Raw genomic sequence first — 22,302 nt, 5'->3', positions numbered from 1 at the left:
AGATGGCGTTGCATGAGTTACTAATTCTGTTTCTCACCAACAGGTGGCTTGTGAACCCATGGTCGAGTGAAAGCAGTTGGGAATCAGGCCTTGTTGGGTGAAGCCGTGATAATGCCGTATTTGATTCCTGAGCGTGTTGCAATTGTTGAAGGTTTTGTGCGCACCGGATCCTTTGTGCAAACAAGGAAGTTGTTTCAGGAGAAATTTCCAGGACGTCCTGTCCCAGCAAAACTCACAAAACAGGATTTGATTGGGAAATGGAGGCGTACAGGATCTGTTGCAAATGCTCCCAGGGATAGACGACCATCTGTCTGCACACCTGAATTACGGAGGCAGGTGCAGAACATAATGGCGAGAAGTCCTTGTAAATCAACGAGGAAATTAAGTCAACCGGTTCCAGCTAGTGAGCGAAGTTGTAGACGTGTGTTAAGGGCGCTGAAGTTAAAACCTTACCAGATAAGTGTAGTGCAACAACTGAGGGAGCTTGACCCGGGGAAGAGGGTGCATTTTTGTTCATGGCTGTTGACGAATGTTGCCAGTGTTTTGGATCCATTGATGCTCATCATGAGTGATGAGGCGTGGTTTCACCTGTCGGGATACGTAAATTCCCAAAACAATCACTATTGGTCGTCACAGAATCCACGAGCAGCCATTGCATGACGAAAAGATTGGTGTTTGGTGTGCCATTTCAGCACAACGCGTTATGGGGCCCATATTTTTTGAAACCAGTAGACAGTAACGTGTATTTGGGAATTCTGGAAGAGTTTTATGAATAATTGACAGAATAGGAGCGTCAGTTCTGTTACTTTCAGCAGGACGGATCAACAAGATGCTTCACTATCCCGTGTGCATGAAATGTTTACTCGAGAGAGTACAATTAGCAAAGGCCTGTGGCCTCCTCGGTCACCCGACTTGTCAACTTGTGACTTTTACTTGTGGGGAATGTTAAAGGGGAAAGTATTCGAAACAAATCCACACACAATTGAAGAACTCAAGACCTCCATCCAGAATATCATGAACAGCATCACCACTCAAGAATTAACAAAGGTGTACACGAATCTCCTGAAACGTGTGTTGAAGTGGGTGGAGCATCTATTGTGAAGGTGAGAAATCTTAACACACAACATTAAATTTCATTTGGTGTATTGCTTTTGTTTTAATTTCACTTAATCATTCAAATTGTTCATCTAATGATATCTTATGAAGGGATGGGCTGATTTTAAGTGCCGCACCCTGTATTTTAAAGCACTTGTCATAGCGTTTCACGAACTTACCAATCCCTTTTGCATAAAACCCAGCCGCCTGGGAATTCAACCAACCTGTCAACATTTTGAAGATCCTCATCGTCAGCTGTGCCCCAAGCCACTTCTTCATGTCAGTAAACAGATGAAAATCAGAAGAAGCCAAGTCCAGGCTGTACGGGGGATGATCAAGAATATCCCATTTGAATTGGCGCAAAAGGTCTTGTGTTCGCCGAGCAGTGTGAGGGTGAGCATTGTCATGCACGAACACAACCCCAGATGTCAGCAGACCACGACGTTTGTTCTGGATGGCTCTTCTCAGTTTCAGCAAAGTGTTACAGTAAACTTCAGAAGTGATTGTCTTACCACATTCAATGAATTCGACAAGCAAGATTCCCTTAGCATTCCAAAACATGGTGGCCATAACCTTCCTCGCTGACAAAGTTTGAGGGGCTTTTCTCTGCTTGTTTGGAGTACCAGTATGAATTCATGCCATTGACTGTTGTTTTGTCTCAGCATTCACATACACCACCCAAGTCTCGTCGCTGGTCACTATTCTGTTAAAACTCCTTCCCTTCCGTGGAGTGCCAGGAAAGAAAGTCTAAGGCAGAGACCATTCGACTGGTTTTGTGGATCTCCGTGAAAATTTTCGGGACCCACCGAGCACAGAACTTCCAGTAGCCTATTTTTCCGGTGACAACCTCGTACAACACAGTCTGATAAATGTTTGGAAATTTTTCAGAAATTTCCAAGGCGGTTCTCACGAACTTTGTCGTCAATTTTCTTGACGAGATCATCACTCACTACAGCCTACCACTCCTAGGTTCATCATGAATGGTTTGTTCTTCCTTCTTTGAAAAATCTGATCCACTGACGCACAACACCTTCACCCATAATGTTTGGGCCGTATACAGCACACACTTCACAATGAATGTCTGCCGCTGACAGATTCTTTGCCCAAAGAAATCTTATCACTCCACGGTGGGATTTTCTATGGCAGCACACATTTTGTGACGTTATAACTAGCACATGTGTGGCACTACGATGCTCTCACTAGCATAGCTGGAAGCTTACTGAATCACAGATTGTGTGATGTAACAACAGTTGCACTCTGCCCAATACTACTAGCGCCACACCACAACGGCGGTTACTTTCCGAATTATCCTAGTATATTTGACACAAAAAGTGCACTAAAAAAATGTGAATTTTGGGAAAAATAACACTGAAATGTAAAAAATCTTTTAGGACCATGTTTCACATCCATGCAGACTGCTGGCAAAATTACTCTCCTGCATATTTTAATCTTCAGATTCTTTGATATTCGATGAGAGAATAAAACGTTTACAAGCTGGAGAGCATGTGATGGGAAGTGGAGCGATTTCGAATTTCGGTCTCAATATTTTACACTGCAGGTGAAATGTTGAGGGTGAATTCAAAATCACTCCACTTCCTGTGACATGCTCTCCAGCTTCTCAATATAGAAGAAATGAGACACAATTATTAGGACTGAGCCGATGTACCGGTATCAGCCAATACCACTGGTATCGGGTTGGACTTCATCTACCAATACCTGCTGATACTTTTCCGGCATTTGGTCTTTCACGGTCTTCGCAAAAAACGTCGTGAGACACTTTCACAGTGTCTAATTATCCTGGAAATTATGCAAAATTCAAATTTTATTTTTATTTTGCACCAATTTTGCACTAAAAACACTGCATTTTGCGATTACATAACATCTACTACTTTGATATTCTGATAGATTTCTTGAATATTCTAAAACAAATTTCTTGGTAAATTGATGCATATAATTTTAGAAGAATAGTGATCAACATTTTGTACAAATTTTCATTAGTACCGGTATCGGTGAAAATCGGTAAGAGTATCAGGATCGATATCGGTTCAGCCTTAATAATTATGAATAGAAAAATACAGTATTTCACCACATAATCATTGGAATTTTATGCCATCTTTTTTTGGCAAAAATGTGGGGTGTGAACATTATGTGAAACTATTTTCTTTTTAAATTGTGCCCGTATTACTGGTACTTAAAAATCATTTATTACTAAACTGTCTTTGGTGCACATTAAGGATGCATGAAACACTCATGATTACATGTTAAAAACAATTTAGTCAAAACTGACGTGACATCATTTCTTGATGATAATTTAGTGAACATTGTTCTGTTCTTAAAATAAAAGTTAACACAATAGTTGTTAGTGAATTGTGGTCAAAATAATATACTTGAGTGTTGCAGTGTGTTTCAAAATTTAATCTTCTGTGTCGAAAAATTCTGCACCACTATCATTGACATGCTAACATGACGATTATATGATGAAAGGTTATAAACTAATTTTTGGATTAAAAAAACAGGCTGCGAAGATTTTGCAGTGAAATACAGCAATTCAAGTTTTCACCAGTGGTGGCGATTAGGGGGGAGGGAGTGCCCCCCCAAATTTTGCCACTTTTGCCCTTGCACTGTGCTAAATCTTATCTACAAAGGAAAATATACTGTCTTTGCCCCCCTAGTTTTTGAAACCTTGCACCCCACTTTTGGGACCCAATCGCCGCCACTGGTTTCCACTAATATTTAAAAAGTAACTTCATTAGTGTAGTCAAAACAGGAAAAATAAAGGAACTAATTCATATTAAGCTGAAATTTGGTACATAGCGTCCTTATAGCATTAAAAACAACATACCAAAAGTCCCCGACAATCACCCATCCGCTAAGGCCGCCATCTTGAAAAATGGTGGGTAATGAAAGTTTTCACGAAATAAGAGAACTATAATTCATAGCAAGCTGAAATTTGGTGCAGAGCTTCCTTATAACATTAGTAATAACATATAAAAAGTCCCCAGTGATCACCCTGCCACTAAGTCCGCCATATTGAAAAATAGCGGACAATGAAGGTTTTCACGAAATAAGAGAACTATAATTCTTATACCAAATTTCAGCTTGCTATATTGACAATATATTAACAGCAATATTGCTGTTTGATATATATCTATCTTAGAACAGTAGTAACATCAAATACATGTTAAGTTTTCTGCAGATCATTGACATGGTAGGTAATGGAAGCACGGCGGATAATTTCAATATTTTGCATGAGAATGGAATTGACTTGCAACAGAATGGGATTTGGCAAATGTGTATGGAATGTAAGGTATGACAACATTCTGTAATATTTGCCGTCTCATCAGGAGGGCTATTGTTTTCACGTGTCTCGTTCTGTTCACAAACTAAATCAGATTGTCACTATTGTAATGCACACTTATAGGTAACACACCACAAAGACATATCCAATTCAGAGAGTTTGTCGCTTGCATCATTGTCATGTTTGTCATCGACGTCTTCACCATTGTCTTGTCTGGAAACACTCAAAACAAGAATGGAATTCTTACAGGATACACCTTGGCAAGGGACATCTGAAGCCTGCTTGTATGCAACTACATTCTCCATTACAGTTTTTTTGGTAAATCCTCATGCAATTAAATTTAGTATATCGTTTGGAGCAGGTGGTATCAAAGTAGTGACAGGGGTCTTGATCTTCTAGTTTCAGGTGGCAGGTGATTTTCTCGCCAGTCAAATGCTGTTTAAGATTGTATGTAATTTTGCTTTCCTCTCCTCGTTTGTTTTCTTTTTTCTCCCGCTGGGAGCTTCTTGTAAGAATGCCGAATTCTGGGAGTGCGATATTCATAACACAGTGGCATGGTACATGTCGGCTCGTGGCAGCGGGAAGGACATTTTCAGTTAGCCTGTCGGATGTGGGCTTTTGTATTCATCAGTGTGTGTGCAAAAGTATTTAATTATTGTATAATGTCAAGTGAATTAAAAGACCTGTATGATATCCAAATTTGTTGTTGTGTCCGTTGTTCCAGCAATATGGTAAGGCCTTCAATATGGCATCAGCCCCAGATGTATTAGTTTCTTCTCATGGTACAGTTCTGTCACAAATAAATGTCACATGGAATTTTTCTAAGTCCAACGTCTATCCAAATTATGTTGGCAGCTCTGCAACAAGGATGTGTTGTGAAATATACGATCTCCAATCAGAGAGAAGTTCCCTTTGGAGGAGCAGGAGGCGTGACTCACGGTCTTGTCCACAGGAAGTTCAACCAATGCAGCATTTTCAAATATGAGATAACGTCCCCATTGGTTAATATTGTTTCAATAACGCAAATCAGCAGAAAGATTGCGCAAAAGTTTACATTGTCACTTTAATTGCCTTTAATTGTTTCAAATTAGTATTAAATTGTCCCCATTATAGTTCACGAACTTAATATATGTATTTGTGTGTGTTTGACAATAATATATCACTCATTAGAACTATTTTCACATTGTTTTCACTACATGAGATTATATTTCATTTACATTTACGATAAAATAGTGGTTTGGATGTAATAACAGTTTTCATTAATTAATTTAGCCAAATTTCAGCTTGATATGAATTAGTTCCTTTATTTTAAAAAAAATCGTCTAAAGTGACTGCACTATCATAGGTATTCTTTTTTTCTCAATTTTTAGGTCAAGAACTTCTGAGCCTTTGTTATGAGGCAAATGGTAAATGGGTAAATTATGGTTCAACATACAAAATAAAATTGCACATTCTTCTCTTCAACCCTCTGTGTTCACATATTCAAGAGAGCATAACAAATGTGTAACACGTAGTCAATACATCCATCATTCAATATAGCCTGCAATGCGTCACAATAATGAAATAAAAACATGTATATAGGCCTATATAATTCGTTGGTAAATCAACATCTTCCTCCAAAAATTATCTAAAGGCAGTGAATGCCATAAATGCTTTCCTACTCAGGCACTTCATTGAAACCTCTCCGAGCAGCCGCCAGCAACTGGCCCTCAAAGTTTCCATAAGATACGAGAGTGAAATGGTGCTTGTTGTACGGGTAAACTATTCATTGCTGAATACATGTGTATGTGGAGTATATGAGCACTGCTGGACAGTTCGTTTCTACTCCTGGAATGTGGGTTCGCCTTCAAATGAGCACCCTGACCTTTGTATAACCTCCGTAGCCACCCAAATGCCACACTTGATGCATGTTTCGATTGGCTTCCCCTGCACCAGTTGCGATAAGAAACCTGAGGAAAACAAATGCCACATGAAAGTAAAACTGTACACCATTTACTAAGAGTAAATTCACCAATCATATCCCAGTCTAGAACCAGACAATACCATATTTACTCATGTATAATGCACATTTTTTTTCCAAAATTCTTGCCCCAAAACTGTGGTGTGTATTATACACTGAATAATTTGGACAGCCACCATGAAACCACGTATGTTTCCACTATGTCACTGTGAATAACATGTATATTAACAGGCGCAAATACAAATTGCCACATTGGATTTATTTTGTAATACTATTCTTTTTAAAAAGTGCTATAAAAATGAAATGGCCATTCTCACAATTTGTCACTTTGTAATGGAACATTTTGCAACACAAAGAAAACAGCACCATTCTGGCAGAATTCAAGTGTGTACCTCCTGTCAAATGGGATGTGTATCAGCAGTATTTGTTGGGTGGGAAATAATAGAAACTTCCTGAGTGCTGTAAAGCCATTACATAATTTTGATCTCACTTCTACTACAGAATGAACAAGGTTAGTGGAAGTGGTGTGCGTTGGTGGTTCATTGTATACACAAGATGATGTTCTCTTGATCCCCATAGCAACAACTTTATGACGTACAACTAACAAAGTCATTTCTTGAACCCGAATTGTATTGCACATTATATACGATATAATTGTTCGTTGCTTTTCCCCATTAAAAACTATGGTGCGCATTAACACGCACATGCATTATACATGAGTAAATACAGTATTCAGATCATACATCTGCCTGGTAATTATCTTTACAATAAAATTACAAATGATGAGCACAAATATGTATTATTTTAACTTGGGGTTTCAACATGCAATATTTACTACAAATTACTACGAATGTGCGGTATCCCGAAAAGTCAGCACTGGATCAGGAAGATGACGATATTTAAAATTGGTTAAATCACAAACATTTCTGTATTGTACATGTCTGAATTTCTTAGAAATAGTTTGTATTCCAGAAATGCAGAAACAATACTCTGAGAAGGAAATAGTGTGCTGGGAAATCTCCAACCCTTCCCATCCCAAATGCCAGAGATTACAAAAATTCCCTAACCTAATCCCATTTTTTTAAAAAAAAATCTTCCTGAAAAACCCTGCAAATTCCAAAAGTAAAGATTCACAGGTTTCCAACTCATTTGAAAAAAAAAACAAAAAACAAATTCCCTAATCTTTCCATCGCAATTTCAAAATACATTTCCAGACCAGGCTAAGATATAACAACTAACATTGAATGCTAATAAACAAGTTTTTAAAGTAATAAACTACGCTTCCTATTGAAAGAATGTTAAAAATAAATTAACAAAAATAAACATTATGCATGCGATGAATAGGCACCATGGAGTACAGTAAAATCTTGTTCATCCGGACCCCGAAAAGCCGGACTCTCTTAATCCGGACAGGCCAAAAAAAAGTAGAATGCAAGGTTTTAAATGTGGCTAGAAGTCAACGAGAGAACTTCCCAAAGAAAAGGCAGTCAACCACTGATGAAATTCTGTTTCCCACAGACTTTGTACTGTACTGTATAGTGTATGTATGCCTATGCCCTTTAAATACACCATAATAAACGTGTTTTGTTGCTATAAACGGAGTTTTAATGCACTTTCTACTGTTCTTTTAGGTTGTTTCAGTTAATCAGGAATTTCGTTAAACCGGTCAACTTATCCCCCCATTAGTCCAGATTAACGAGGTTTTACTGTAGTTGGTTAGAGGACCGGATCTGCAGTAAAATCACAGGTCTGTCGCAGGTTTGATCCTCACTACTGGCACAAATAAATTTGTACACTTGACAGCGAGAGAAGAGGTACTCTCTCAAATTATTGTGCTGGAATAAGTACAGTTAAAAGCACTCAGCAATGGATTATGTCCAATTAACATTGCATGCTTATGTAGAAACATTATCACTAACATTCAGAGAACTATAATTCATTTATATATATATATATATCTCACATCAGGAGGCTGTTTCAAGACAAAGGCACAATTAATTTTCAATCTTAAACTGTGGCAAGGCCACGGTGGCTCAGTCGGTAACGCGTCTGACTACCATGCTAAAGGTCCCGGGTTCGATCCCCGGCTGGTTCGAATTCGGGAACTTTTCTAACGTTGGAAGCGGCCCCGGTGCCCACCCAGCATCAAATAACATGGGTATTTTGGGGAAACCCTGGGGGGTAAAGGCGGTCAGGGGTGTGGTGCTGATCACATCATCCCCACTCACGACCGGATCAAGAAAGGGTGGGGCATTACCCCCACACCCCCTATATGCCTTCATGGCGTGGTGCTAAGCACAGAGGAGCACTTTACCTTTTTTTATTGTGGCAAGTACAAAAATACTTAAATTTTCCCAGCTGGACTCACGACTGGTATAATTCTCTATGGGACTTATGGGCTATTCATGTGTGTTTGTGATTGTCCCTTCATCTACTTTGGAATTGGAATTTGGTGCCTTTGTTTATGTATTCAAGTCAGAGCCTCGTTAGTTTGCAAAATGCAGTCCAGGGTGTGCTATGTGGAAGTGAGGTTGACATTTGAGTGTAATATGTGGAAAGGCATGCGTGTGCACTCCGGTACAGCAAGGCCAGCAGTGGTGGCACACAGCGTAACTGTTACAAATTAATTCTTTTAACTTTTGGTTTCTCATTGTTCCTTGTGGGTTGCCTCAACAGAATATCAACCGGCAAGCGTTTAAGGTTCATTCTTTTCCGATATGGGGCCATCAACATCCTCTCGAAGCCTGTTAACAAAACATCTGCATAGTATCACCACCCTGGCAATGCCATCAGAAACCCAAAAAATACCCCGGCGACCTTCAGGGATCCAATGGGAGGAAACGTTGAATGGAGACAAAGCTTGTTTTCCCAACCCGTAAGAGCTGGAAGAAAGGAGAAAGTGCCATCGGTCAGCCAGCTGATGTCCTCAGTGTTGCAAACTGCACGATTAAGTGTCCAAGTGTACTGTATACTGTCAGCGATGTAGAATATCCACCAAGCTAGTTAAAATTTATATTCATAAATAAACTAAAGTTTCAAAACACAGTAGAAACACAAAAATATGATTGCTGACATACGGATGATATATTCTATGTGAAGATAAACGTTTCCGAGCGTTCGGTCTATTAAGACAGCTAACATGTCCATGAACACATCTGCCAAATAGAGTTGGTAAGACTTGCTGGCCGTGGTTACACTTTTCCAAGTGCTTTGTGAGGTGAAAAGTTATGGCTTTTTAGGTGGGTGAATTTCTATTTGTTTGCTTCAAAAACTTTAGTGTTTACTATTTACTACGGAAATAACTACGTGGTGCCAAAGTGGATTTGTGAATATTGCAATGTGTGAAAATCTTGAAAATTGTTTCAATCATCCGCGATCATCTGTTGCATTAAATGTTTGACAACAGACCAACTGAAATTTGAAAAATGAACAATTGCGCCAGGATAATCATCTTTCCCTTAGACGTTATGGAAACAGTATCAGGTAGAGTGCTAATTTTTTCAGTATAACATACCATGTAGAATCAATGAATTCTTGGTTTTCTTAATTTTTCGGGATCTGCTTCCCCAACGGAAAACGTCACTGCACACCAAAGTGGAAAGGTCACTCCTTACACCCCACTTGCATGTTGGGAGAATACAGCATTAAAAATATTCCATAGGAAGGTTATTCTGGTTGTAGTACTACATGTAAGAGACGCAGATTAAAACATGTGGTTCCTTTGGTAAAGTATCACTTTTCAGTAAAGTACAGGCCACACTTCCATAGGAACCACATGCCTTAACGCTCTTGTTTTACATGTAGTACTACAACCAGTTGAAACTTCCTATGGATTCCTTCTCCAACACGTAAGTGCTTATGCTTTGAAATCTATTCCTGAAGAAACCAAGTAACCTTAGTGAGATATAGGATAACAACTTTACAACATGTAAAAGTCAGTATGCTATTCAATGCTTAGTTGAAATCCTAAAAATTGTGGACGGATGCAAGGTAGCCATTATGCAGTGCCATATTCCGAAAATTTGACCACAACAATTCTTATTCATTGTATGAGGCTCAGTCAATAAAAAACAAGTATGAGGATATTTCACAGTACTTACGTAACGAACCTCAGAAATATTGTCCACCACTGTTTAGGCATTTGTCACATTGTGACACAAGTCGCAAAATGGCATGCTCGTAGAACTCCTTTGGCTGATGTTGGAACCAATTGCGCATGTATGCTATGGCCATGATAAAATTCAAGTATAATTCCCGGTTTTCAAGGCGAACTTTACAAAATTTCAAGGGTACAAGCACGTGTTTCCTCTATTTCAATCTTACGTATTACCGCCTCTCATCACTCTCACACACACAAATACAGCGTGTCCCGCTTATACATATAATAAAAGAAAGATTCACAACTTCTAAACAAACTGTCAGAATGATGTGATTGTTATTTCATTTTAAAGAATGACTCATAATTTTTTTTTTAGCAGTGGTAGTTGCGCATGCGCAGTAGCCAGAATGTCTTGAAAATTGATATTATCAGTTTCTCAGTAGCCAATCGTCATGTGGTCGCCACAAGAAAAGGTGTTTTGTGTTTTAACATTGTCAGAAGTGAAGTCTGTGACACTTGTGCAGAGACGATTTCGTGCACGTTATGGTTTGGGTGCTAAAGAAGTAGTTCCATCGTACATTTCAATAAAGAAATGGGAAAAACAGTTACGCAAAACCGGTTAAATTTCAATAAAGAAATGGGAAAAACAGTTACGTGAAACCGGTTAATTTCCCAAATCTCGTTAGACTTCCAGGATGAGCATTTCAATGAAAAATGGATAGGAAGACGTTCGAATTTTATTGAATGGCCCCCACTGTCGCCAGACCTCACTGTGTGTAATTTTTTGTTGTGGGGGTGTGTTAAGGACAAAGTTTACTGTACACCGGTTAGAGATTTGCAAGACTTGCGTGACAGAATTGTGGTTGCAGTAAGCAACATTACCCCGCACATGCTTCAAAACGTGTGGCTTGGCTGACAGATAACCTAACAACTCTCACGCTAACTCATCTAAAGGTAGAAGCGCTCAGTCAACACTCTGTATTAATTGGTTCAACTGAACGTTCGGTACCTTCACCGCAAAGTTCGGCAAGCAATGTATTTTCTTCTGAAAATTACACAATTAACTTATCTATACTAATGTCCAAAAATTAAAGCAACAAACGGCAATTCTTTCCCGTGTGTCCATTTGACCACATAATACGATCAGGTGTTAGTAATATTTATGATGTCATAGACAACTGGTTTAAGATAGGAAATAAACTAACCTTAATGTGCCAGGATTCAGGGGTGCCCATTCCCCCCTCCCCAAGGCCAATGGTGCATCCCCCCAAAAATCATGTCATGCGTTTCCCCCAAATCATATCATATGTGCTGTTAAACCATATCGTAATCCCCACAAAATATTTCATTACGACAGTGTGTCTACCGAAAGTAACTTTTTCCTTAGCTTTACTTTACATTATAATTGATCTGCCCCTCCTCCCTAAATAGGGGTGCCATCACTCAAGACACCCCTAAAACTGTTCATCATAATCGAGAATATCGCGTGGATCCCACTTTAGACTGTAGGTTCAGTCCCGATTAGCCTTAGAGTGCATAAAGTGGACTTAAAAAAACAAATCAATCAATTGAGAATATCGCTTGTCTTGTAATGCAGCTTTAGTATAAAAACTTCATATTCATCTCATGAAAGTGCCAAAAACACATATTGCCACAAGGTATTGCGAGCGAAGCAAGCAAGAAAATTTCTACATCCATTTCTTTGCAGGCTTTGAAGAATATTAATTTAATGGAGTGTTAATACTTTCTTAAGATCCCGAGATATTTAGTCTTTTCCTTTTCTAGCTTTTTCTATGGCACATTTGGGGTCCAAAACGTGTGGATGCCTTATCGCTAAATACAGTCTCCAAAATGTAATGTTCGAACTCTCTCTCCACTACAGAAATCCCTTGACAATCTAAGATTTAACAATTTATCAAGAGCTTTCTATCTACCCCTTAAAATTTCATACTCAATCCTACCACCAAAGTTTCAATGGCAATTTTAGACTTACTGTTAATATTGAAGAGTAGATATTGCCTCCTCCAAAAAAATAATTCTCAGTCTGGACACCAGAATTTCCGCAACAGTCTAAGACAATAGTAATACACAAGAATTGGATACCCTCTTCAATTTAATGCTCAATCCCCTCTAACTAAAGTACTCGCCATAATCTAAGACCTAGAGTTGGATACTGTCCCCCCCAAAAGTTTAATTCAGAATCCCCCTCAGAACCCAAGTGTGAATCAAGGCCTAATATATAGGAGTTCGATACCCCCCCCCCCCCTTTGATAATGTCCTAAACACTTTCATTTCTTCATCTAATGGATTAAATATTTAAGGTGTAAAATTTTTACATATATTTTGGAAAAGATATGAATGTTGAATTTTATATTATTTGAAGGGGAAAAAACCCCTGTGGGCACCCCTGCCAGGATTTATCAACAAAAAAAAATCACATGAGGAAAGGATTTCTGTTTGTTGCTTTAATTTTGGACACTAGTGTATAAATTCACGGGTTATCAAATGTGAGATAGATACTGGTTCAGCTATTACAATTTTCAATGTATGACATTTCGAACAACAGTTTCCGGAATGTACAATTTCTGCCACAACTATCAGACTTAAAGGAGTCAACGATGGTTATGTACAAGTTGTGGGACAATCTACAGTTATACTTGATTTAAATAATCAACAGTTTTCATTACCAGTGATCTTATGCAAAGAGCAATTAATGAATCCACTCATAGGAAGATCTTGGTTAGATGTGATCAATCCTTCCTAGAGGAGATTATTATTCACCAAAAACATATCATTTTCTAATACTACAGAGCATTCCCTGACATTCGCTACGACACTCGGCGGCAAGTGGCCCAGCATCAGTGCTTGTCTTTCCTGGTAAATAGGTCAGCGACAGTAGTTTATATTAAACCTCATAAAAAAGTTTCGAGTAACAGGGTCAGTTCTGAATAAAAGTGGAAAGAAAAATGGGGAAATAAAGTATACAAAGACAATCCGCACATCATCCGTGAGTTAAAAAAGAGTATTTTACGAAAAATCGGGAGAATTACAGTAGACGAACTTGCATGTGTAAATCCCAATTTCCTTCGGAGATGCCAGGAATGTGTTGCAGCAGAGGGACATCATTTTCAACACCTTCTGTAGTCAAGGTTAGTACACAATATGAAAACTGTACTTTTAATAGCAGACTCTAGCGACTGTCGCTGACCCGTTCACCGGGAAAGACAAGCTCTGATGCCGGGCAGCTTGCCGCCGAGTCTCGTAGCGAATGTCAGGGAATGCTCTGTACAAGTTCAGACGCTGATACAAGTTCTAGAGCGGCTACAAGTTTGGGAGCTGATCCAAGTGGACCATCTACATGGCCTCCTGCTTCTGCAGTCTCGGAAAGGTGGCACATAGATCATTTCTTTCTCTCGGGACTCAAGTATCTCATTGCTGTTGATGCATACAGCAAGTGGACAGACGTGTGGCCAGTTCACACCCTAGATACAAAGGAGACTGTGCGTTGGATCTTACAGTCATGTGCACACCTAGGCGTACCTAAAACTGTAGTCTTCGATAACGGTCCGACTTTCACGTCACTAGAATTCCAACAGTTCTGCCAGAAGTACGGTATTTCTCATGTTACATCTCCACCATACTATAGTCCCAGTAATGGTCTTGCAGAGAGATACGTGCTGACAGTGAAGAATAGTTTAAGTAAACTCCTACACGACAAACCAAACACGAGTGCTTTGGAATTAGATACAGGAATAGCCAACCTTCTTGCTATGCTGCACAACACGCACCTTGGTGAAGCAGAGAGTTTACCCTCTGCCTCTATCTTGCAGTACAGACCACGTTTCTGGTGGGAGGACGACACCTCAGATAAGTCTTGAAGGGATGTAAACTCATTTCCTTTCAAGAATCGTGGGAGACATCGAGAATATAAACAATCCTTTTCAAAGAAGAGGTATCAAAAGAATGACGCAGTGTGGGTTCAGTCACCAATGCACGGAACTCCAAATCATGTTCCAGGTATAATAATATGTCCGGTAGCAGGAAGCATCCTATTCAAGGTCCTATTAGAGGAGGTACTACGAGGGTAGTACAAGCTAGATGGCTTCAGCGGCATATGGTACTGAGAACACACACACTAGCCGACGGAGAGATGACAACACCCCAGATGGAAGATGAAAGCGAGACTTAAGTCACCCCAACTAGTTCTCTTCCAGCCGGATCATCAAGGACTTCAAACCCTAAACCAAGGAGATCGACAAGAATTTGACATCCACCTAACCGATATGGTTACAGTGTTACCTAATGGTTCCTGGTTTAGGAGTATTTTGTATGTCTTTCTAGATCAGGTCACTAATGTTATAGTGACCTTAATTTTTCTTGTTCAGGTCACGAATATTATTCTGACCTTCATTGCTTGGAGGAATGTTGTGATGAAGCATAATGTTCTGTATAATCATATAGCTCCGAAGAAGAAGAACAAAGTGTTCAACAGTCTGTTGTTGATCAGATAGAGTTAGTTTCGGATTCCTCTGGCACCATGTTGTACGCATGTTTAAAGTTATTAAACCTCGTTTGTGTCTTTATGTACAGGATGTATTTTATTTTGTCTATCCATGTTTTCACGTAGCATTCCACAATCACTCGGGAATGTTTCAGCAGCCATCTTGAAAGCTGCCATTTTGGAATTATCTCCAGATTTTCAAATGGTAAGGGGGTTATGTGGCATGTCATTTCAGATGTGTGTTCTCTCAGAAACAACATTGGCATCTTACAAGATCTGCTCTATGTGTTGCCCATTCTGTGACATACAAAATGCAAGACGTTAACGCCAGTCCTCATGGACACGCAATAACACTACAGGGTCCACAGAGTCACACGCTTGCTGGATCCGGTCCCGGAAGATGTCTGAGATAATTGATTTTATCTTGATAAACCATGGCTTTAAGATGGCCAGGTAAAAAATAAGATAAAAGGTAAAATTCAGGGGACGCAAGGTCCGGAGAACGGACTGGTCACTCAGTGGGGTGCCATTTATTTATATATTTATGGATCTTTGACTCCTGACACTCATACCAAACGTCCGTTACTGCATTTCAGGCTCTTGACCAAGGATGTCACCAATGCTGTTGCTGCTTCCTCATCGGTAGCAGTTCTATGCCTTCCACTACTTTCTCTATGTATATGAAAAAGTTTTATTTACCGACGGTAAACTAGATAACATGGGAGAATACACCACTGTTGCCCACTTTCTCTTTGGATCCATCCCTGGGTTCAATCGGGGAGGAAACTCAGTCGTCAGAAATGTGCGAGAGAGAGTGGCGTACACAAACCAGTCAATTAGTTCTTTAAATAATTTACTAAATTCTAGTTTAAATGCTTGTTTTAATAGTTTGCATATGTATATACAGAGAAATTACCCATATATGTGGGTTGTAAATTTAAAAGTGTCAACGCAGTCAGGAAGAGGTGCTAACACCCTGCATGTGCTATCAGGCATTGAGCATTGTCAGTTGGGGCATATGTCGATGTGTGGAGTGTCAAAAGTGGTTGGTGCAGAGAGTGCTGTTGTGTATGTACGAGGTTCAAATGAACAGCATTTTGTGTGCACCCCTGAAACACGTTCCCAAAGGTAGAACAACAATTCTGGATCAAAATCCAGGTGGCCCGTGGTAAAAATACGAGAATGTCATCAAGACTTGAATGAAACCTGTTGGAAAAAGTTGCACAATGGCTGGGTTCTCCATATTGTCAGCATTGCATATCATCAGATATGGCTAGGTATTGTTGCTACGGAGAGAATATGCCACTGTCATTATGTTGTGGTATAAATGCACTTCTAATTAAATGGTAGATATATTGTAAATGAATCAGAATATTTTAAAGCAAATTACCGGTATTCTAGTAATGGTATAGTTGTGCAGGAATTATATTCTAACATTTACAATTATCCTGAATGAATTTTAAGAAAAATTCAGTAAAAGAATAAACCTGTGAATGTATCGGTAACCCTTGCAGTTTGATATCAGAAACATTTTTTTTCTTCTTTTTGGTGCTTTAAGAGTAAATTACCATCATGAAGGTGACAAAATTCAATTTTCCATTATTGCCATTCATTTCATAACAAAACTTACCTCCAACAAAAGCATCTCCAGCTCCGTTTGTATCAACTATTTTGTCATCTGGTACCTGTACAGCAGGGAATTTAGTCACAGATCCGTCTAGAATTAAAACAAGATGATAATTAATTTTCAATTCACATAGCCAATGGTGGTTCTATTTTATATATTACATTGCTTTGTTACCTCTGTAGACTGTGTTGATAAACCATGATTCTGTAAAGCAAATATCTAAAGAGACAGACTGTAGGCACTGTGATCTTCAAGGAACATTGCAATTTTGTTGCATTTTTACAACAGACAAGTAAAATTAGCAGTTTTCAGTAAATTTGAGATCAATTTTTTATCAGTATTCACTGGCATACGCAGAGGGGGTTGATGGGGCTAAAGCCCCCTCCAAAATTTTGAGAAAATCACAATTTTCAAATAAAAGCAGTGAGGAACTTTAAACCAGAGTGGTAAATGCAAATACCCCTTAAAACTAGCCCCAAATGCTATTTTTTAGTGTAGAAACTTTGAAATATTTTATTGTGTATATTGTTCCTCTAGAAAGCAGATATTTACTATCCACCTTCACAATTCCAGCTCCTCCCGCAAAAAAAAAATCCTGCATACGCCAGTGTCAGTATTAGAAAAACACTCATATTATACCTAGTATGTATTTAATGGATAGCCGCGGTAGCTCAGTCGTTAGGGCATCTAACTACCATGCGAGAGACCCAGGTTCGAGCCCTGGAGGGGGAGAACTGGGATTTTTTTCCACCTGTTCAAGAGGCTCCGGCACCCACCCAGCATCATATAAACATCCACCCACATTCGGCCGTGATCAAGAAAGTGTGGGGCCCTAACTCCGCACCCCCTATATGCCTTAAAGGCGTGCACAGGAGAGCACTTTACTTTTACTTTTTTTTACCTAATATTTAATGAAAAATAGCCAGTAAGCTTTTTCATGCCAATAAGCATAACTAAATATGTAATGTACAATAATATACTATTATTTTAAGAGTTCTATTTTTTATTTTTGATGTGATGTTTTGTCCTGTGTGGTCATCTTGTGTTGTGACATTCATTCTGGTTTCCCAGAACTTTCTCATGAAAAATAAAATCAAAACAACTTAAAAATAATTGTTTAGTATTTTGCATCTGCAAAAATTAGTCTTGCGAACCTTTAAGAAGAATTTAACTTCATATAAGTAGTATATTCAATCATGAAAATTTATGTATATGTAGAAAATCCATTACCTGACACATCACACAAGCTTCATCTCCCTAGGTGTAGAATATTATTAGTCGGGTCGTCGACAATGTTAAAAATTGTGACACCGTCAAGTACGGTATAAAGTTTTTTTAATGCATATTTTGATTAACTACAATGTACTGATCTAAAATCCGAATGATGCCACTCTGGCATCATTGAGCATTTCTGGCTATGACATCATCAATGTGCCATTTTGTCTAACTAGTACATAGTTTACGCTAAGTGTGATTAATCATTAATATCTCGGGAGCTAATGTACCGATCTTAGTAATTAAGACACCGTTGGAAACCTTATTAAATTATTTATAACGTAATATATTATCCATTTGTGTAAATTAATAAATAATAAATCATTTTTCATAAAATTTTAATAATTTAAGTGGGATTGTTACAGTTTCCTTAATTATTATCCAATTTTAATCTAGTCAAAAGCAGAGGAGAATGTTGTAGGAGAGTTAATACAAAGTAAAAATACAAATTAGAAGTTAATTAATTTCATTTTGCATAATACAGGGTGTCCGAAAAAGATTGTACCTATTTCTTCTCTCTTGTTCTTCGTGACCGGTGTGCAGAGAGATAGGTAACAAGCACTGATTGCAACTAGGCTTCACAAGTTTCACTTGAAATACTCACCATGCGTACGTGAACTGTTTGTACAAAATGGTGGAGAGTAAAAAAAACAGAAAGCCTTTCGTGTTGTAAAGTATGTGAAAACATCTGTGATCACAGTTCAACAGAGTTTTTGGCATCTGTTTAGGTTTGATCCACCTGATAACTTCATAAAGCGTTGGTATACACAATACCTGGAGAAAGTTTGCCTGTGCAAAGGCAAAAGCATTGGTCGCCCGTCATCTTATGTTTCGGCAGTGGATAGAGTTTGACAAAACTTCCGGGGCAACTCCATGAAGTTTGTTTCGAAAGGTGAGCTGTGAATTGGAAAGCCCCGTTCTATGGTGTAGGATGTGCTTCATAAGCGTTTCCAATTAAAGGCTTAGTAGGCGCAACTTGTGCAGGCACTCACTGACTCAGAAGACAAAAGCACCTCGCTCGTTCTTCAGCGTGAACATGCAGGATTGCTTGAGAATGATGATTTCAGGGAAAGGATTATGTTCAGTGACGAAGCTACCTTCTATCAGTAGCAGTGTGAACAGACTTAACGTTCAGATTTGGGGTTCCGAACCCTCCTTCAGTGAATGAGCATGAGAGAGTTTCCCCAAAGTTGAATGTCTTTGGTGCCATACCCAGAAGTAGGCTTTGTGGGCTATTTTTCTTCGTGCAAAGCTCCGTTACTAGACTTGCGTATCTGATCATGCTCGAGAATTGGATGAAAAGAACTCACGGGATTTCGTGTTCTAAAAAGATGGAATGCCACACCACTACCATCGAGAACTGACACAGTACCTCAATGAACATATACTACACGGGTGAATAGGTTGCATGAGGAATTGATGAGACTGACACCCAAACTGCAAAGACATAGCACTAAGCGACCTCTTATTGTAGGGCTTTGTTAACCCTAGAACACTACCGTACGTAAAATTTATGTGTGCTTTGCGCTCAATTTCCTCCCCTACCTCCCACATCGTACCCACCTACACCTCCGCCTATGGTATTCCTCGGGCATTCTGTCAGGTGCGTGGCAGCACTGTGGTAAGGAGGGCGGAAGCAGTGAACGTCTTTAGTTTGTGCGTTTGTGCATGTAATTTTGACGTGCATGTAGTAATAACGCCATTTGTATTCACATAAGATTTGCGTGAATTTTTCTATAATATGATCAACATCGCAGCGATCAATGGATACATTATTCACACTCATAACTTCTACAACAATCAGGGCAACTCAGAAAAGAGACTATTCTCACGAATTCAGGTTCATGCTTTTTTAAGGTACTGGGGAAGGAAGAGACAATTACAGTAGCAGCCACGTCACAAGGGAACCGAAAGTATTGCAGTTTCTGCAACTACAAGAAAAGGAGGATGACAACTACGTACTGCTCCTGTGGGAAGCCAATTTGTGGAACACTACCATACATAAAATTTACGTATGCTTTGTACTCAAATTCCTCCCCTACCTCCCACCCACTCACCCTTCTGCCTAGGAGTGCCTCAAGTTGTGTCGGGCATAGGCAACACATAAGGAGGGTGCAAGCTCTGATAGTCTTTATTTGGTTTGTTATGTTGTGCACTGTACGTCAATTTTACATATACGTCAATTTTACGTATCTGTGTAAAACCAGAAATATCTTTCATGTAATTTTGACATTTGTAAATTCGATTTGGATACTTAGATTTTGAAAACGAAAGTTTAAAAGCATGCACTATTTTCTTGCAAGACTTAAAAATTACATTTGTTCCTTATTTACAGCGTTATTATTGTTTGCTTTTCATTGTTCAAACTTGTCAAGCTTGTCAAGCAAGACCTTCTCTTAAAATATTCTATGTTTAATAAAACCATGTTTATACATTTTAAAATGAAGAATAAAATTCCAATATAAGGAAAAATAAACAAAATAATGTTCACAATGAATAGAAATTTGTTTTCATGATGTAGAGGTTGTTTTAAAAATAGATTCCTTCATGTACGTAAAATTTACGTAGCGGTACTTATACTGTAATATTGGAACACGGTAGTGTTCTAGGGTTAAGTCTTTGTCCCACTGTTGCGTCAAGATCTGGCAGAGCTGAGAAAGCAGAATCCATCCTTCAACCAGTTCCTCTGATAATTTCACTCAAACTAGTCTGCCATTTACCTTATGTATGTGTTCGCAAACTGATCCAAGAGAACAGCAGACACACTTATCCATGTCAGCACACAATTGTACTTGAAGGAGTAGACTCTTGATTTCTTCTGTAGGTTCTTCCATATGAAAAGTGTACCAAGATATATAGGTGGTGGACAAATTAATTTGAACATCCATATGATAACAGGTCGCAATTTATCCTTGCAGTACAGCCACGTCATGTGGTACAGAAATCTGCCACCTAGGGACCATGAAGGTATCAGCAGCAGTTGTATGGGTTGTATATGAACATTCTGCTATCAGCCAAATGGCATTATGTTCAACCTCTCAGACTTTCAAAATGTCATGATCATTGGGATGCACATGGTAGAGCCTCAGTGACGAAAACAGCCAACCTTGTGGGGGTTGCAAAGAGCACGGTTTCAAATGTGATGACAGCCTACAATAAAGAAAGTAAGGCATAATTTTCGTAACAGAACAGCGGTTGAAATTTGAAGCTTACCAACAGAGATAGGTGGGTGTTGAAGTGGATAGTGGCCCAAAAGCACAAGGTAACGGTGTCTCAGGTAACCTTCGAGATGAAATACTAAACTATCCAACGGGACCTGCATACTGGGAACACTCATGGCAAAGCGGCTATTCCAAGCATTGATGACACCACGTAATGTTGCGTAGTGTTGAAAATGTTACAGAGGGCACAGAGGCTGGACACAACAGCAGTGGAGACAGGTCATCTGGATTTGATTAATCTGCATTCACATTATTCTAGAACACTGTCGTATTTGGGTGGAAGAACGGCTGCAGATGCCTTTCATGTCGAATGCCTGTTAAACATGGTGGGGGTTCGGTGATGGTGATGGGAGAGATATTCTGGTGAAGTCTTTGACTACTTGGGTGGATCACAGCAGAGGAATATCGCACCATTCTGGACATCTCCATCCTGAGATCCGGACAGTGTTCCCTGGTGAACAACCTGTGTTTCAAGACGACAGTGGCCTGTTCACACTTTTTGGTGCATCAACGCATGGTTCAGCGAGCACGAATATGAAGTGGAACATCTCATATGAGCTCCTCAGTTGCCTCATCTTAACATAATTGAACACTTGTGGAGTATTTTGGAGGCCAAAGTGCATACTAGATTTCCACCTCCACACACACCTACTGAACTAGAGACAGTTTTGCACAAGGAATGGAAGCATATTCTCTTGAACATTGTGTAAGACCTGCATTTGTTCAGTCATGGACACTTCTGGGTTCTAATGATTCCATTGAAAGTTAATGGAATTGCTATAACCCGAAGTGTCCGTGACTGTACACCTCATGTCGGATACATGCTTTTAGCCAAGGTTGGGTCAACTTCCTATGAATAAAGATTTTTGTGTCATGTCAGGGTGTTCGTATTTATTTGTCCACCACCTGTACATTTCTAATAGCCAAATTACCTTCTCTACGTGACCGAATGAATAATGAAAACAGATATAATTAAAACATCCACACATAAACAGTAGCAGACTGGGGCCTTCAGTCTGAAGATCCTCAACTGTAGTAATCTGCCCCTAATAATATGTATCTTCAAGCAATCCTTAGACCTCAGAGTTCTTTACACCATGCTTTCCTACCAAGTATAATTATTTGAAACCACTAAATGTTGAATTCAAAACCACTTCCTTGCATTAAACAACCGCTTCTACCTACAACGGACATGAATACGTGTATCATTCTTTGTCTACGTTGTT

The 22,302-nt window shown here is 39.1% G+C and overlaps 1 protein-coding gene across 2 annotated transcripts in view; it reads right to left on the bottom strand.

Annotated features, from left to right (window-relative positions):
• Positions 1-5,745: 5,745 nt before the first annotated feature.
• Adk2 (Adenosine kinase 2) overlaps positions 5,746-22,302 on the bottom strand; it is a 75,335-nt gene continuing 58,778 nt past the window's right edge. Inside the window, exons 6-7 of one of the 2 annotated variants that reach the window (XM_083141491.1) lie at positions 16,584-16,670; positions 5,746-6,342 (exon numbers count right to left, since the gene is read on the bottom strand). In XM_083141491.1, the coding sequence (XP_082997617.1) occupies positions 6,215-6,342; positions 16,584-16,670 (215 nt within the window). In that variant the 3' untranslated portion in view covers positions 5,746-6,214. The remainder of the gene's footprint in view (positions 6,343-16,583; positions 16,671-22,302) is intronic. The other variant, XM_083141492.1, reaches the window with a different exon arrangement.

The sequence above is a fragment of the Lepisma saccharinum genome, chromosome 20 (assembly GCF_977018435.1).
Source record: "Lepisma saccharinum chromosome 20, izLepSacc3.1, whole genome shotgun sequence".
Lineage (NCBI taxonomy): Eukaryota > Metazoa > Arthropoda > Insecta > Zygentoma > Lepismatidae > Lepisma > Lepisma saccharinum.
This window is presented reverse-complemented; position numbering and strand designations above follow the sequence as displayed.